The following is a 13,870-nucleotide window of genomic DNA, read 5'->3' on the forward strand; positions in this document are numbered from 1 at the left end:
TGCTACAAAACTCAAGTCTTAGTACTACCCAGGGATACTTTGCTTTGTCAATGTCAACTGCCACTCCCTAGGTTGACTTCGCAGCCAACTAACAATTCTCAAGGCACGAGCTTAGAAAATGCAAACCCCCCTCTTCTTTTCTCAGCCAAGACGCTGGAAATAGACACACACACGCCAGGTGCTTGTGCAATGTCTGTAAGTTGCCTACTAATCTCATCTTCCTCCGGACTGAAGGGAAATTCCCCGAACACAGGCTCTTGTGCAGTGCCTCATTCTGCTCTCGTCCCCAGGCGCATTCTCCCAGCGCTTTCCCCTCTTACCAGCATCATGGGCAGCCAGGGCCTGCAGCATCTTGCCGGCACTCCGCCGGATCTGAGGCTCAGGGTTGCACAGCATCTGCATGAGCAGGTCCAGGGCACCCGTCTCCCGGAAGACCCCGGTGAGGGGGCTGATGCTAGCATAGGCGCTGAGCACGTGGACAGTGTGCAGCACCGCAGACGTGAGGCTCGACGGCCCGCCTTCTGCCAGCTGCCTGGCGGCCCTGCGCACCAGTGCCCGCACATCAGCCTCCATCTCTTCCATGGCCACTTCATCCAGGCCTCCTGGATCTCGGGGAAAGTTTCCTGAAGGCCCAGCTGGCTCGTGTGGAGGACCCTTCAGTAGCACCCGCTCGCCCAACAGCAGGGGGCAGTTGGCGTAGACCTCAGGAGCCGACAGCCACATGAGGATATGCTCTGCCTTCTCTTCGGCGCCCACACTCACTCTGCCTGCTCCCCCACACTTCAGGACACTCCACCGGACCAGGTACTCAGGGCATCCATCGTGGCCGGGCCGCTGTCGAAGGAGCTCTTCAGGAAATGCCTGCAGCCGGGGCCCCAAGGGCACCATGAGGTCCCTGGCACACTGTTCCCCCACCATGTTGATTTCCTGGGACAAGAAGGACAAAGGCAGTGTGAGAAAGGGGAAAGACCCCACGGAGGAAGTGGAACTGTGAGACCAACTGGGTGGTGGTTGGTAAGCTGCTTGGAGGAATCCAGGGGATACAGAGGTGAGGCCAGGCCAGGGATGGATCGATCACTAAACACACGCTGGTTTATAAAAGGGGCACAGAGTGAGGGCAGCCAGGGGAAGAAGAGTCACAGCACAGTAACTAGTAAGGAGTGGGACAGTGTAGCAGAACTCTGGACAGAGGGGCAGGGTGGCTGAGGGATACACATCAGACCCGAGAGATGCCAGGGGTGAATGGCAGGGCACAGCACATGACAGTGGGGCCTGAGCCAGAGAGCCAGACAAGCTCAAGGCAAGGCAGACCCGGGAATATGTGTGATGGGGCGGATCAAGAGATAGGCCAGGGCAAATAGGAGCAAGGAGATGGGCAGGTGGCTGGGATGTGGAGGGTGGAGAATGTGGATGAGAGGGTTTGGGGCAAAAGCTGAGAAAGCCAGGTTGGTAGGGGGCAGGGCAAGAGCCTAGGGGTGGGCTGAAAAAGCCTACCCCATACTTACATTATATGTATGGTGGGGGTCTAGGTAGGGTAGACAAAGGGGGAGGTGGCAATAATGGGGCTGACGGGTAGGGAATGAGGGTCAAAGTATTAATAAGCAGCCAATGTGGCACAGATGTCAGCGCCATCAACCTGACTTTACATTCTGGCTGCCTTGCTGCGGCGTGGTGAGCAAGTTCCTGCGCCTCGGCTGTGCGCTGGCGATCACGTCCATACTTACCTCGGTTGTGGCAACCATGTACTAAGATCATGTATGTAATGCACTTAGTGAGGACAATGTCCGACACGCGGTGAGGTAAGGCTGGTAACCATGGAGTGCTGTTCTTCCTAGAGGTAGGGCAGCCGTCGGGAGCGAGGATCAGAAATGGGGAAGAGGGGCTCACGGCGGGGTCCGTGGGGTGCAGGGCAGGGGCGCCAGAGACAGGGGGCAAGGAGCCAGAGACAAGGTGATCCACCGGGGCAGGGGGTCGTCGCGTGGGGTTCCCGGGTTAAAAGATGCGCGGGAAGCGAAGGCTGGCGCCGAGATGGGGGGGGGCAGGGGTCCGGGAAAGCGGAGGTAGCCCACGACGGCGGATGGAGCCTGGACGAAAGTGAGGGGCTCCCTAACAAGGGCCCAGCATCACATCGCGGGGTCGGGGCAGAGGAGAGGGCGCGGCGGCACGAGGACCGGCACGGGGCTGGGGGCGGAGCGAGGCTGGAGGGGCGCGGTCCTGCGAGGCTGAGAGGACCCGGCGGCTCGCGAAGCCCGACCTCAGCCCGGCCTCCCCCGGCTGCCCCACAGTGAGGAAGGACGGGGCAGGGAGGGACCCGACGGGGCGGGGCGGGGCCGGGCCGGGTCGGCGCGGGACTCGCCTCTCACCTCGCGCCCGGCTTGGCCCTCGCTGGGACCCAGCGGCCAGTCCCGCCGTGCCGGCCCCGCCTCCTCAGCGGCTCCCTTCCGGGTCACTCCGCGAGCGTGCGGCGGCTGCGCAGCTACGGGTCCCGCCTGGGCCCCCGGCGGAGCGTGGCGGAAGAGCGCGCGCGCGGAGCATGCGTAGTCGCCGCGGCAACGGCGCGCACGCCGGTCACGTGGGCCGCCCTGCAGCCGGAGTAAGAGCCCTGCGCAGCCCGGCGAGCTGTACCGCCCTCCTCGTGGGGGAAGCGTGGGCTTGCTGGCCGCCGGCTTGGAGGGCGATTCCGTCCCAGAAGCCCTCCACGCATTCAGAGTCCAAGTCCGCTAGCTTGACCGTGGATCTTGCTTTTTGGTTCCCCATCCCCCAGACGTCCCGATTTTTAACAATTTTTCCCGCGTCCCGCGGCGTTTTGAAAGTCACGATTTGGGGAACGACTGCACAAGCTAGGGTATACGGTTTTCGGCTGGCATGTGACTATTTCGCCAGGATATGAGTTTTATCAATGGTGTCCCACTGATTCCGCCTTCTAGGGGCCCTTGTCAGGTTAGAACGGCCTTTGTGGGCCCCTAGGGTTGTAACTACGAGAACAATACATGCTTCCTCTTTCCAACTGACCTTGAGGATAGCAGCCCAACAGGTGACCACTGCGCTACTTCAGCACCGGGACACACGCCCGTGGTCTCCGAAGCCCCCTCAAAGCAGTGCTTTGAGTTAATTGTGCCACCTTTCCTATTAATTTAAATTGCTTATTTCCCTGTTGGCCTAGGCACCTAGTAAAGCCATGCACTAAGAGAAAGGTTCCTGCCCCCCAAACGTTCTCAAATTAAATCCTTTAAGGTTCAACCGCCCCTTGCCAGCCAGCCGTTCAAATTTCCGTCTGCAGCATTCGACCAGAATTCCTTCACAGGAGTAGCAACTCCCGGGGCCTTGTTTCCTGTTGGGGCCGGACAAACAGAGCCAAAGACCCCACAGACTGTGCACAAAAATGATACATTTATTGAAAGAGTATTTTTTTTTAATACAAAACAAAGCTCTGTACATAGGACTGTGACCATGTCTACTATTCCCGGGTCAGCATCCCAGGGGGAAGTAGAAACCACTGACACGCACACACCCCACATTCACACACACTTTCACTCGGGTGCACACACACATACCCCAGAGCCAGCGAGGAAGGGGAACACCAAGGGTCGCTGCACAGAGAAATGCCACCTCATCCCTCACACACAGGTTCTCACAAGGTCACGCTCACACCACACACATTATCAACACTTTGCCTGATTCACTCACTGGGTCTGTCTTGTGGCAATGAGAGGAGGAATTATTAAAGTTTCCTCTCACGGGTGGGGGTGGGGGGTGGAGAGTGAGTGAGTGGGGGGTAGAGTGAAACAAGAGCAGAGAAGGGGCTGGGCAGTTACAGACCTGAGTCCCAAGCTCCCCCACTCTCTGGCCCCTGCTTTGCCATGCCCAGCCTTGCAAGCCACCCATAAGTCAGGAGAAAAGCCACCCATTATCTCCAAGAGAAAAGTCCAGAAAGGGGACTTCCATCTCGGCACCCCGAAATGGGACAGCAGTGGAGGTTAGAGGTCAGGGGGTTCTCAAACAGGTCGGCCAATCATCCCCTTGAAAAGTAGGCTGTGCCTAGAATCTTCCCATACCCCTTCACCTAATTGCAGAAGCTGGCTGGCTGCTCCTGAAGGCAGCCACCAAGGGTTAATAAAACTCCACCCCAGCTGCTGCGGCGGATCTGAAAAAGCTCACTTTCTGGATCTAGGTGGTGAAGGGAGGCTGACACAGGGTAAAGATCCTCCCCTATGCAGGCCCACCCTCAAGGTCTACCCCAAAGGGGGTGAGAGGGGTGGGGCGCGGCCCCTGTACAAATTACATAAATACTGAGGTTACACTTAGAAAAATAAAGTCATTTTCTTCAAGGCTTTTTGTCTTAATTTAAAAAAGTTACAGTAGCTGCTCACTCCCTGGGAGAGCTGGCCACCTCTGGCTCCCCTGTCGCTGTCTTCGGCACAAGAGCCGGTTCCACTTCCTCGGACCCCCATTCCTGCCTCTCCTCCCTCCCAGACCCCACCCTGCTCATGCAGCTGCAGGCCTGGAGGAGCACAAGGCTGCAATGCCCATGCGTGTGGCACAAATGAAGTTGGGTGCCTACTGACACCCGACCCCCACCCCGCCTTTCCCACCCCCACATTTGGTCTTCCTCTTCCCTCTCCCTAGCAACACCTTGCTGGGCTAAAAGAGGCCCCCAGGGCTGTGGGTTACCCTCCCCAACCCATCGGGGCATGGCCTGAGGGCCCCTTCCCCAGCTGGGGACCACCAGCAGGGAGCGTCCCAGGATCTCCCCCCCACACTGACAGGCCCCCAGCTCATGGGGCGTGGCTTGTCCCCTGGGGCTCAGCCAGTTCTGGGGAGCCACTGGGCTCCCCAGAGAAAGGGAGTTTGGGCAGGGAGGGGGGGACAAGAAAAACGCCATAAAAAAAAGTTAAATATTTTAAAAATATATATTTATAGATTTGTTTTCACTTTGTCTCCTCAAATAAAAAGTTCAAAATCAACTTTTAAGTCAAGCAGCTGGGAGGAGGGAGGGGGAAGACAAGGGGGCAAAGGGAACACTGGTAGTTCCCTCCATCCCAGGGGCCCCTGGAGGTCAGGTCCAAGGGGAGAGAGGCAAGGCAGGGGCAGGTGGCCCCAGGAACCTGCCCAGTGCACAGGTCCAGCTACTGGGGAGCTGAGGGGGCAGAGGGTGTAGGCGGAGGAAAGAAGCCTCCCACCTCCCCAGCTGGCTCCCTGAGGGGCAGTGGCAGAGCTCTTTAGCCCCAGCCCGTGGCAGACACCGCGCTGGCCCAAGTCAGCAAGGAGGCTAGGGAGAGGGCCCCAACTGCTTCCTCAGGGAGGCCACAGCGCCTAATCCCCCCAAAGGCCTGTGCGAGGGCACAGTCCAATTGGGTATAGCTAATACTCATGGCAAACATGGGGCCAAGCTGGCAAGGGGAGTCTGAGAGGGGAGGGGAGGGCAGCCCACCATCAACAGACTCAGGAGGTGGAGCGAGGAGGAGGAGGGGAGGGGAGAAGGACAGGGTGGAGGGCGGGCAGGCCCATTTCTTTGGCTGGAGTGAGAGGGCTCAGTCCGGTGGCTGCCCGCTCCTCCTCTCTGCCTCCCTCCTGCGGCCCGTCAACGTGTGTGTAAAAACGTGAAAAGGCAACAATAAATAAGTGGTGCCATCCCTTGGGTCATCTGTCCAGGGCGGCGGGACGGATCAGTCACTCTTGGTGCTGTGGGTGGCGTCCAGGTTCACCACCTGTAGCTCGGTGAGGTTGCTGCTGCTCCCAGCCTGCTGCCCTATCACAGCCATCTGGAGGAAGTGGGCGAATGAGGAAGGGAAGGCAGGCACTGACCAGCCAGCTCCAGCCCCCGGGGCCACACCAGGCAACAAACAGGCCTCCTGGCCAGGGATTCGGTCTGTGACTAACTGGTAACGGGGAGTCCCCTGCCCCAGCCCGCCCCGCCAAGGTCAAGACAAAGAAGTCTGACTGCGATGGGGTGGGCAGTGCCCCACTTACCTGGTGAAGCTGAACAGCAGAAACAGGAATCTGTACTGTCCCAGATGGCGCGGTCAAGAACACCTGCGGGACGCCGCCTGCATTGGGAAACCAAAGGAGATCGTCACTCCGGTGACCCAAGAGAAACGTCGATATATTGGGGACAGCGAGCGGTGATAGGTGCACTGGTGTTGGGGCCAGCCTCAGATAAACGCGCCCAAGACTGCCTGTTGTTGTGAGCATCCAAATGCGCCCGAGGACACACGTGGGTATGGATGCCCCAGTGACCATGAGTGACTGCCGTGTGTATGTGCATGTGCGTGTGAGAGAGAGGCTCAAGGGAGAGAGGGGGCTCACCTTGCTCCTGGACCTGGCTGTGGGACACTTGCATGGGGGATGGCGCCTGGGAGAAGGCGTTGAGCACGGTGAGGCTGCCGTCAGCCAGGCCCGAGGTGGGTGCGTACATCACCGCGTGGGGGCTGGGGTACATCATATGGCCGCCCACAGTTGTGGGCACGGACGATGTCATGATGGTGGCGGGCAGCGTCACTGAGAAGATCAGAGGGCGATCAGGAAGGCTGGCACTGCAGCTGGCCCCCGCCCCTGACCCATGGCCGCCCCAGGGAGTGCAGCCCACCAGCCCTCGCTGGCCTTTCTCCTCGGTACCGGCTGTGGGACAAGACCCTCCTGCTCCCAGGCATTGGTTTGGTTTGTTTTCCTTGGACACAGCAGCACCGGCCATTCACTGTAATTTATCACCTGGACTGCCCAAGGGTTCACTTGCTGACCTCTCTAGGTGCAAACTCGACAGGCCGAGGGATGTAGTAGTTACGAGTTGGGCTGAGATTCTTAAGGTTAACAGTTTGAAACCAGAAGCAGCTCCTTGGAAGAAAGACTGGGCTTTCTGCTCTGGTCAACAGTCTGGGAAACTCACAGGGGCAGTTCTACCCGACTCAGAAGGTCCTTAGGAGTCAGAACCGGTTCGATGGCAGTGAATCAGGTTGTTCAGAAGGCCTCGGGGAACATAATCCTGGCAGTGGCCGACCCATTCAAGGGAAACCTAGTTAGTTCTTCCCCTTTGAGGGGCTGGCTGCATCAGTCCAGTGTTTGGTGGCTTTGTTTCTCTTCCCTCTTCCCTCACCGGCACCTCTCAGGGTCATCGTTTAACCAAGAACGTCTCAGACGACTTCCTGGGACTCGAGCTGCGGGGCAGACTCTGGTGCAGTTAGTTTAGGTGAGGCTTAAGATTCTGCACTTCTCCCAATGTCCCAGGGAATGCTGGTGCTGCCAGGCCTCATGCCACCCTTTGTGTAACAAGGTTGCAGTGAACAACTTCAAGAAATAACTGAGTGCCCAGGGACCTTACTGAAATTACGGAGATTACAATTATGGCCACTCAGATCCTTAACAAACTTCCTCCCACCTGGAGACAACTGCTCCATAAATCCTTTCTGGCTCTGCCTTTGGGCAAGCAGCCTTGTCTCTCTGGGCTCAAGGCTCCTGGGGAGGCTGAGGAGGAAGGCGGTTTCAATACTTCCTAGCTGTCTTATAGAAGTGGCAACCCGACTGCAGGGCAGGATAACAAACTCAGCCAGCCTTACCCGACTTTCTCACCAGGGTTAGTGCAAAAGCTGCAGCATCTAAGGCAGCGGTTCTCAGTCTCAACCCCTGTGGGGTCGAATGAGCCTTTCACAGGGGTCGCCCGATTCATAACAGCAGCAAAATGACAGTGGTGAAGTAGCAATGAAAATAACATGGTTGGGGGTCACCACCACATGAGGAACTGTATGAAAGGTTTGCAGCATGAGGAAGGTGGAGAACCACTGCCCTAAGGGATCCTCTGGCCCTAATGGAGGATGGGAAGGGAAGGTGACAGGCTCCCAGCTGTACCTGTGCCACTGGAAGAGGTCTGCGTGAGATCTGTGCTGCCGTCTCGAGAGGGAGACGATTGCTGCTGCGGGGCCTGGTGCACCTGAATAGCCTGCACCGGGACCTGCTGGGCCACTGCGCCACCTGAAAAGCCCAGAGACTCGCTCAGGTTTGGCCCTCCTCAGCCACTACCTGGAGCAAGCAAGTACACACACACACACACACACACACACATACACGTGCACACACACACACACACCTGCCCCCCTCCCACCCACCCAAGCTCAGGACTTGGCACATTGGTACTCAACTGTAATACATACTACTTTTCCTGGGAGCTAAAGAGACCCTTCATTTCTTGAATCTCATCTCTGGAGGGTTCAACTCTCTGCTCTTGCCCTTCCCTCCTTCACATACCCCAGACTTGTCTCCCCACCCACCACCCCCTCTGCCCGCCCCTCAGCTGACCCGGGAGCTACTGACCCATCAAGAACAGAATGTGCTCTCCACTTGAGGTAGGGAATGTCTACTGTCCCTGTGGCCTGTGGCTGAAAATGCTAACAGGGGTTCTCAGAGACATGCCTGCCAACAGGCCATGGGAGGCTGCTCTCGGGCGCCGGCCTATTTGGCTCCCTCCAGATCAAAGAGCAGCTCGCCGTGTGCCAATTCTAAACCCACTCTGAACATGCTCAATGTTCCCCAGGGAGGCGGGATCTCTCCCTGGCCCTGTGACTCACCAGGCATGAGCGTGAAGCTGGTGGGCAGCTGCATGAGGCCCCCAGAAGAGACGGGGCCGCTGCCTGTACTCTTCAGTACAGTCCCGTTGGCACTGCTGACCGCGCTGGGGCTGACGCTAGCAGACACTGGTGCCAGGTAGTTGGTGATGGGGAAGGAGGGGCCGCTGCTGACTTGCATGGTGGTGGAGGTGCTGGGGGCTGTTTGGATGGTAGAGGTGGTCCCCGGCAGGTTGGTGACTGTGAACGCCGGCTTCAGTGTGTCCTGCACCAGAGTAAAGAAGGCAGCCAGTGAGCCTTGATCAGAGGCCACCCCTGTGGAAGCCTGGGAGACCAGACTCTGGAGCCTGCTACTGCCTGGGTTCCAATCCCAGTGCCACTGCTTAGCTGCTGCATTTACCTCAGGGCATGGTAACGGGGCCCCTGAGCTCCCATCGACTAAGTGTCATAAGGGATAAGACACACGTCTTGGGTTTCTGTCAGCGTGGAACACATGGAAAGCACCGGGCCTGTACAAGGGCCATGTATGTATTGGCTGGCCAACGGCAGCAGCATCCCCTGCAGACGGTGGTAATCCCCTGGCTAAGACAGGACACCCCAGGTCTGTCCCAGGTCCATAGGGACCCTCTGAGTGTCAATGTTCCCACTGAGGAGGGAGTTGGGCTCCAAGTCCTTCCAGTTCTGGTTTACCAAGCTCCGAGGAGGGACTTAGCGGTTTTTCAGAACACTGGGGGTTTGAGGGAGCGTGGGGGTTTGGCAGGGAGTCCTTTATGGCAAAAAACCCCCACTTTTTGAAGATTTCAGCCACCAAAGGAGCACATTCATCCAGCAAAGTTTCCCGGGAAGAACGCTCGAGTGCTAACGGGGTTTGACAATTATTACGAAGGCTGTGCTACTACAATACGGGAAGGAGGGCCCAGCACCAAGCAGCCTCTCGCCCTTCCGGGAGGGAGTCTCTTCTCGGATGGGGAGGAAGTCTCCAGGTGAGTTAGGGGCTCCAAAGACAGGGAGTTGGGGTGGGACACCACGGCAGGTTTGCCATGCATCCGGGCTCGAGGCCCCGGATTGGCGGCGGCGTTGCTAAGGCAAACGGTGCTGCTTCCTCTGATTGGCCAGTTAGTTGCAGGCACCCAGAAGGTGGAGCTTCCCAAGAGGAACAAGGGCGGAAACCCCACCCCCTCTCCTTACCGGGAAAAGGAAGGGGGAGGCGTTAACTAGGGCCGGCAGCGCAGCGGCGGGCGAATGCACTCCCTAACGTGCCCAGGCCCGGACATCCTGAGGGGTTAGGCGGCTGATTAGTAAGGTAGTCTCCGGGCCAGCCAGCCAGCCCGCCGACAGTCTGCGGTTCCCAGGACCCTGGGACCCTCGAGCGTTCCCGCTCGGGCTCCGGGGCTGCCCCACGTGGGGAGGGCAGGGCTCAGCTACGCCCCCACCCCCAGCGGGGAGACAGCTGGCTGGAGGAATGCGAGGGCTCTGCCAGGCGGGCTGGCTGCGGGGCGGGAGGCCGGCTGGAGCCGGAGCCGGCCTTATATGGGCACGGAGGCCGCTTGCTTATCTAGGGGGCCGGCCTCCTGTCAGGATGGCGAGGATGAACACCTGTCCCCCCATTCCCCCACCTCCCGGGAGGGCCAAGGGCACTAGCACCCAACCACATCTGGGGGCACCTAATCCTGGGTGAGAGAGGGCGAGGGGCTCCCTCCCTTCCCTGTCCCCTGTTCCCCCCGCCCCCCTCTGCCCTGGGGCAGGCGACCCACCTTGGTTTCCCCACTACTGTCGGACTCGGACACCTGGTAGGTGAGGTCGGTCTCCTCGAAGCCCGTGGCACTCATTCTCTGGTCGGTGGTGGGGTCTGAGCGGGGCGGAGAATCTGGCGAGTTGAGGCAGGTCTGAATCAGCGCCTTGCCAGTCTCGCTGGTGATCATGGGCTGCAGTTTTCGGGTGGCAAAGGTGTACACATGGCCTGTCTCGCTGGCCACCAGCAACAGCACCTGTGTCCCCGTGAGCGTGGACAGTTCGTAGGCCTGGAAGGGGAGGGACGCGAGAGAGGGCATGTCAAGCATTACTTTCTCCTTCTACCTTCCTTGAGAAGCAGCCAAGAGAGAAAATACAGTGACCGACCTCAAGCCTCAACTCCCATAATGACCTTCCTTTCCAACGACTCTAGGGTCCTACTAGGACGCCAGAGGGGGTGGGCTGGGGCGCAGCAAAAGGACCCCTTGTTTGAGGCGTACCACCAAACTGCAGATACCTGAAGCAAAAAAAAAAAAAAAAAAAGGCCCAGCCCCTTGGTGACTGAACATCTGACCTCAGGTGACCCAGAGGGGTCCAGTTAGCTGCTCCCCACCACAGCTCTGGGGATCATGGGAGGGGGCTCCCCTCGGCAGTGTCACAGGCCCCGGGATGGCATCATACAAGGGCTAAGGGGCCACCCAAGCTCAAAACGGTCCCATGCTTCTTCCTAGAAGCTGCAACAGGCCCTAACCTGTGTCCTCACTTGCTCTGTAATACCGTATACTCTTTTTTTCTGTCTTTACCACAGAGGGGGGATAGGTAAAAGAGGCAAAGACACTCTTCCATCAGCCCCCCCCCTCCCAAGAGCAAGTCACAGGGGACACTGATAACAGCAGTGTTGGGGGATGGGGGCTGGATTAGCACTTCCATCCCATGAACACAGGGAGACCTCAAGGAGGCCCTAGTGGGCCAGCCCCATTCCCAACAAAGTTGCACATCCCACCTTGGGGACTGCTTGAGTTTCTCTGTAGTACAGCTAGAAAAACCAATGCGCCAATGATTCTAGCTTCTGGGTTGCCAGCTTCTCAGCCTCCGTCCCTTCCCTTCCCTTCCAAATACCCCAAGAAGCCTCCTCTGTTTGCTTCTCTCCACTGGGGAACTGGCTGGCAGGAGTGGGCTTTGTCAGTATCTCGGCGAACCTCCCTGCTTTTATCCCCAGCAGAGCGCAGATTCCCTCTTGGGGCTGCAAACCCCCTAGTTCCACGGTCCTGTCCCACCAGAAGCATGGAAAGCACATGACCCCGGCAGGAGCTCAGTCCCTGCTGCTCTGGGCAACACCAGTCCTCCCGCCCTTAGTGCCTCACGGAGGCCCAGGCGCCCATCAGGTTCCCGCCCTGCCTGCCTTCCCACCCAGCACTACTCCAGAGGTGCCCACCTTCCTCCCCCAGGCTGGCCTGCTGGATACACTACAGCTACCCACTCGGCTCCAGCCTCTCCACCTTCCTACCTTCTCTTGTGCACCCCTTCCTGTCCTGAACCCACTGACCCTCGTGTCTCAAGAGATGCCTCGCAGCCTTCCCCCTATTCACTCCGCCAGGGCCCCCCTCGTCCCTCTGCCGGTCACTCCCACCTCTGCGCCTGGGTTCCCCTCTTTCCCAGGCTCCCGCAGCATCTCCCCTCTCCCCACATTTCGCTGACAGCCCCTCCCCTTTCGCCGGACTCCGGTAACAGCCGTCCCCTCCCACACACCTCCTGCGGACCGGTCCGCCGCCTCTCCTGGCCGCCGCGGCGTAGCCCTCCTCCCGGGCTCCCCCAGCACGTCCCCACCCCTCCTCGATCCCCGCGGCCGGCCGGCCGGGCTCCCCGTCCGATACCTTCTTCATGATGCCCGTCTTCCTCTTGCTGAAGGTCGTGTAGCGCCGCAGCTTGTTGTCGATGAACTCCATCTTGATCTTCACGCGGCCCCGGGTCTTCTTACCCGGCTTGGCCCCGCTCACCGCGCCGCTCACCGGCCCGTAACCCCCGGTGGCCGCGGCCGACGCCTCGGGCCCACCGACCACGACGCCGAGCTCCATCTCGCTGAGGCTCCGCTTCAGGCCGCGCCGCTCAGCGCCCAGCTCCTCCTCTTCGCCCGACTCGGAGTCGCCCTCGCTGCCGCTGTAGAGGGCCCCCGCGGCGGGCGCCGGGGTGCTGGCCGCCGCCGCTGCAGCCTCCCGTTCCAGGCGGCCTGGCCCGAGCCCCGCGCCGTTCCCGGGCCCCCGGGCCCCGTTAGCCCCGCGAGTCCCGCCGCTGCCCGGCCGTCCCGTCGGGGTCCGGTTCAGGCTGCCCCCCAGGGCCGAGCCCCGGCCCAGCGCTGCCGCGGCCCCAGCTTGGCTCGGTAACATGGCGCTCAATGCAGACGGGTGGACGAGCGCTCAGCGAGGAATCGGAGCCGCCGCTGCCTCCATCGGCTTCGCGGCTCCACCTGGCGCGCCCGCTGCTCCCAATGCAGCTCTCGCTGTAGCTGCTGCCGCCGCCGCAGCGAACCCGGGGCCCCTGCTCGCCCGGGCCGACCTGGGCCCTCACTTTCCTGCCCCTGTGGCCCGGGATGCCCCAGGCCGCGCGCAGCGCCCCCTGTCCGTGTGCTCGGGCGGCGCGCCCGGCGGCCGTCAGCGTCCCCCGGGGGGCAGGGGCTGCTGGCCGCGGCGGAGACGGCGGGTGGAGGGGGCCGCGACCACGCGCTGGCGGCGGAGGGATCCCCCGACCCTTCCCCCCATATAAAGAGATACAATGTTTCCTTTTATGGCGAGGCCGCTCCTTATATGGTGAGCCCCAGTGCCCCCGCCGTATTGGTCCGCGGTTGCGGCACCTCCGTTTTCCATTGGTCCGCAGGGGGCTCTTATTTGCATAGACATACCGAACTCGCTGCTGTCATCTCGCGTCAGACGGCGACTCCGAAAGGGGAGGAGCCGACGCCTCTTAAAGGAACAGGAGAGGAGGTGCGACTCCGCCCCCCAGAAGTAGAGAATGGTGGCGAGAATTGAGAGGGACTTCCAGAGTGGAAGCCCGGGAGAAAGCCCAAGTGTAACTTTAGCGGACGCGAAGGCGCAACACTGGGAAGGCTGGAAGCAAACACTGAAAAGCCCTGGAGGATATTGGGGGGGGGGCGGGTGGAGTAAATGAGAAAATACAGCCCAGAACCCCAGGAAGGAGTGCGGGGGTTGAGCATTCCCCACTCCTTTCTGATGGGGGGCACACTTCCTGGCGAACGGAGGGGATTTGGGTCCTGTGTCCAGGTTCGTCGCGGGCCCGCCGCCCCACTCCAATCCTTCCTTCCCTTCCCCGCCCCGACTTCCTTTCCCGTTCCCTCTCCCTCGGTTTTCATGGCGACGGCACTTTCCCACTAGGCCTGCTCCCCAGGTCTCATCCATCATCCTCTGCACTGGGGCGTCTTTGGCAGGGGTACATCTGGAAAGGGCCTGGCGAGACAGTCGCCTCCTCCACGTCCCCGATGGGGGCAGGGAGGCGCAGTAGAGATGGTGGAGACTTCCAGCTGCAGGCTGGGCTGGGGGGAGGGGGCCATGGGAAGATAGAGCCCACCCAGCAGC

General features: G+C 60.1%; 2 protein-coding genes across 8 annotated transcripts in view; both read right to left on the bottom strand.

Moving 5' to 3' along the window:
* CUL9 (cullin 9) overlaps positions 1 to 2,475 on the bottom strand; it is a 38,201-nt gene extending 35,726 nt beyond the window's left edge. For 3 of the 5 annotated variants that reach the window (XM_075555062.1, XM_075555064.1, XM_075555060.1), the window contains exons 1-2: positions 1,725 to 2,339; positions 321 to 927 (exon numbers count right to left, since the gene is read on the bottom strand). In XM_075555062.1, coding sequence (XP_075411177.1) covers positions 321 to 927; positions 1,725 to 1,742 — 625 coding nt within the window. In that variant the 5' untranslated portion in view covers positions 1,743 to 2,339. Of the gene's footprint in view, positions 1 to 320; positions 928 to 1,724; positions 2,340 to 2,363 lie in introns of those variants that run through there. The other 2 variants (XM_075555061.1, XM_075555063.1) reach the window with 2 other exon arrangements.
* An 893-nt stretch (positions 2,476 to 3,368) lies between these two features.
* On the bottom strand, positions 3,369 to 13,034 carry SRF (serum response factor). Of its 3 annotated transcripts, none has more exons than XM_075555067.1 (7): positions 12,158 to 13,028; positions 10,307 to 10,573; positions 8,556 to 8,817; positions 7,840 to 7,962; positions 6,307 to 6,498; positions 5,971 to 6,047; positions 3,369 to 5,762 (listed from the first exon to the last, which is right to left on the bottom strand). In XM_075555067.1, the coding sequence occupies exons 1-7, from the start codon at positions 12,665 to 12,667 to the stop codon at positions 5,667 to 5,669; spliced, it is 1,527 nt and encodes a 508-aa protein (XP_075411182.1). In that variant the 5' UTR covers positions 12,668 to 13,028; the 3' UTR covers positions 3,369 to 5,666. The 3 variants fall into 3 exon arrangements, with proteins under 3 accessions (XP_075411182.1, XP_075411183.1, XP_075411181.1); XM_075555068.1 differs by lacking the exon at positions 12,158 to 13,028 and adding an exon at positions 10,671 to 10,794; XM_075555066.1 differs by having other exon boundaries at positions 3,369 to 6,047; positions 12,158 to 13,034.
* Positions 13,035 to 13,870: the final 836 nt, after the last annotated feature.

The sequence above is a fragment of the Tenrec ecaudatus genome, chromosome 7 (assembly GCF_050624435.1).
Source record: "Tenrec ecaudatus isolate mTenEca1 chromosome 7, mTenEca1.hap1, whole genome shotgun sequence".
Classification (NCBI taxonomy): Eukaryota; Metazoa; Chordata; class Mammalia; order Afrosoricida; family Tenrecidae; genus Tenrec; species Tenrec ecaudatus.

What these genes read in the sequence shown, in the direction of transcription:
- SRF (XM_075555066.1), bottom strand. Translation starts at nt 12,667, where the DNA reads ATGTTACCGAGCCAAGCTGGGGCCGCGGCAGCGCTGGGCCGGGGCTCG. An exon ending in GACCTCTTCCAGTGGCACAG is followed by an intron (nt 6,499 to 7,839) that starts GTACAGCTGGGA and finishes TGATCTTCTCAG; the next exon opens with TGACGCTGCCCGCCACCATC. An exon ending in CAGCCAGGTCCAGGAGCAAG is followed by an intron (nt 6,048 to 6,306) that starts GTGAGCCCCCTC and finishes TTCCCAATGCAG; the next exon opens with GCGGCGTCCCGCAGGTGTTC.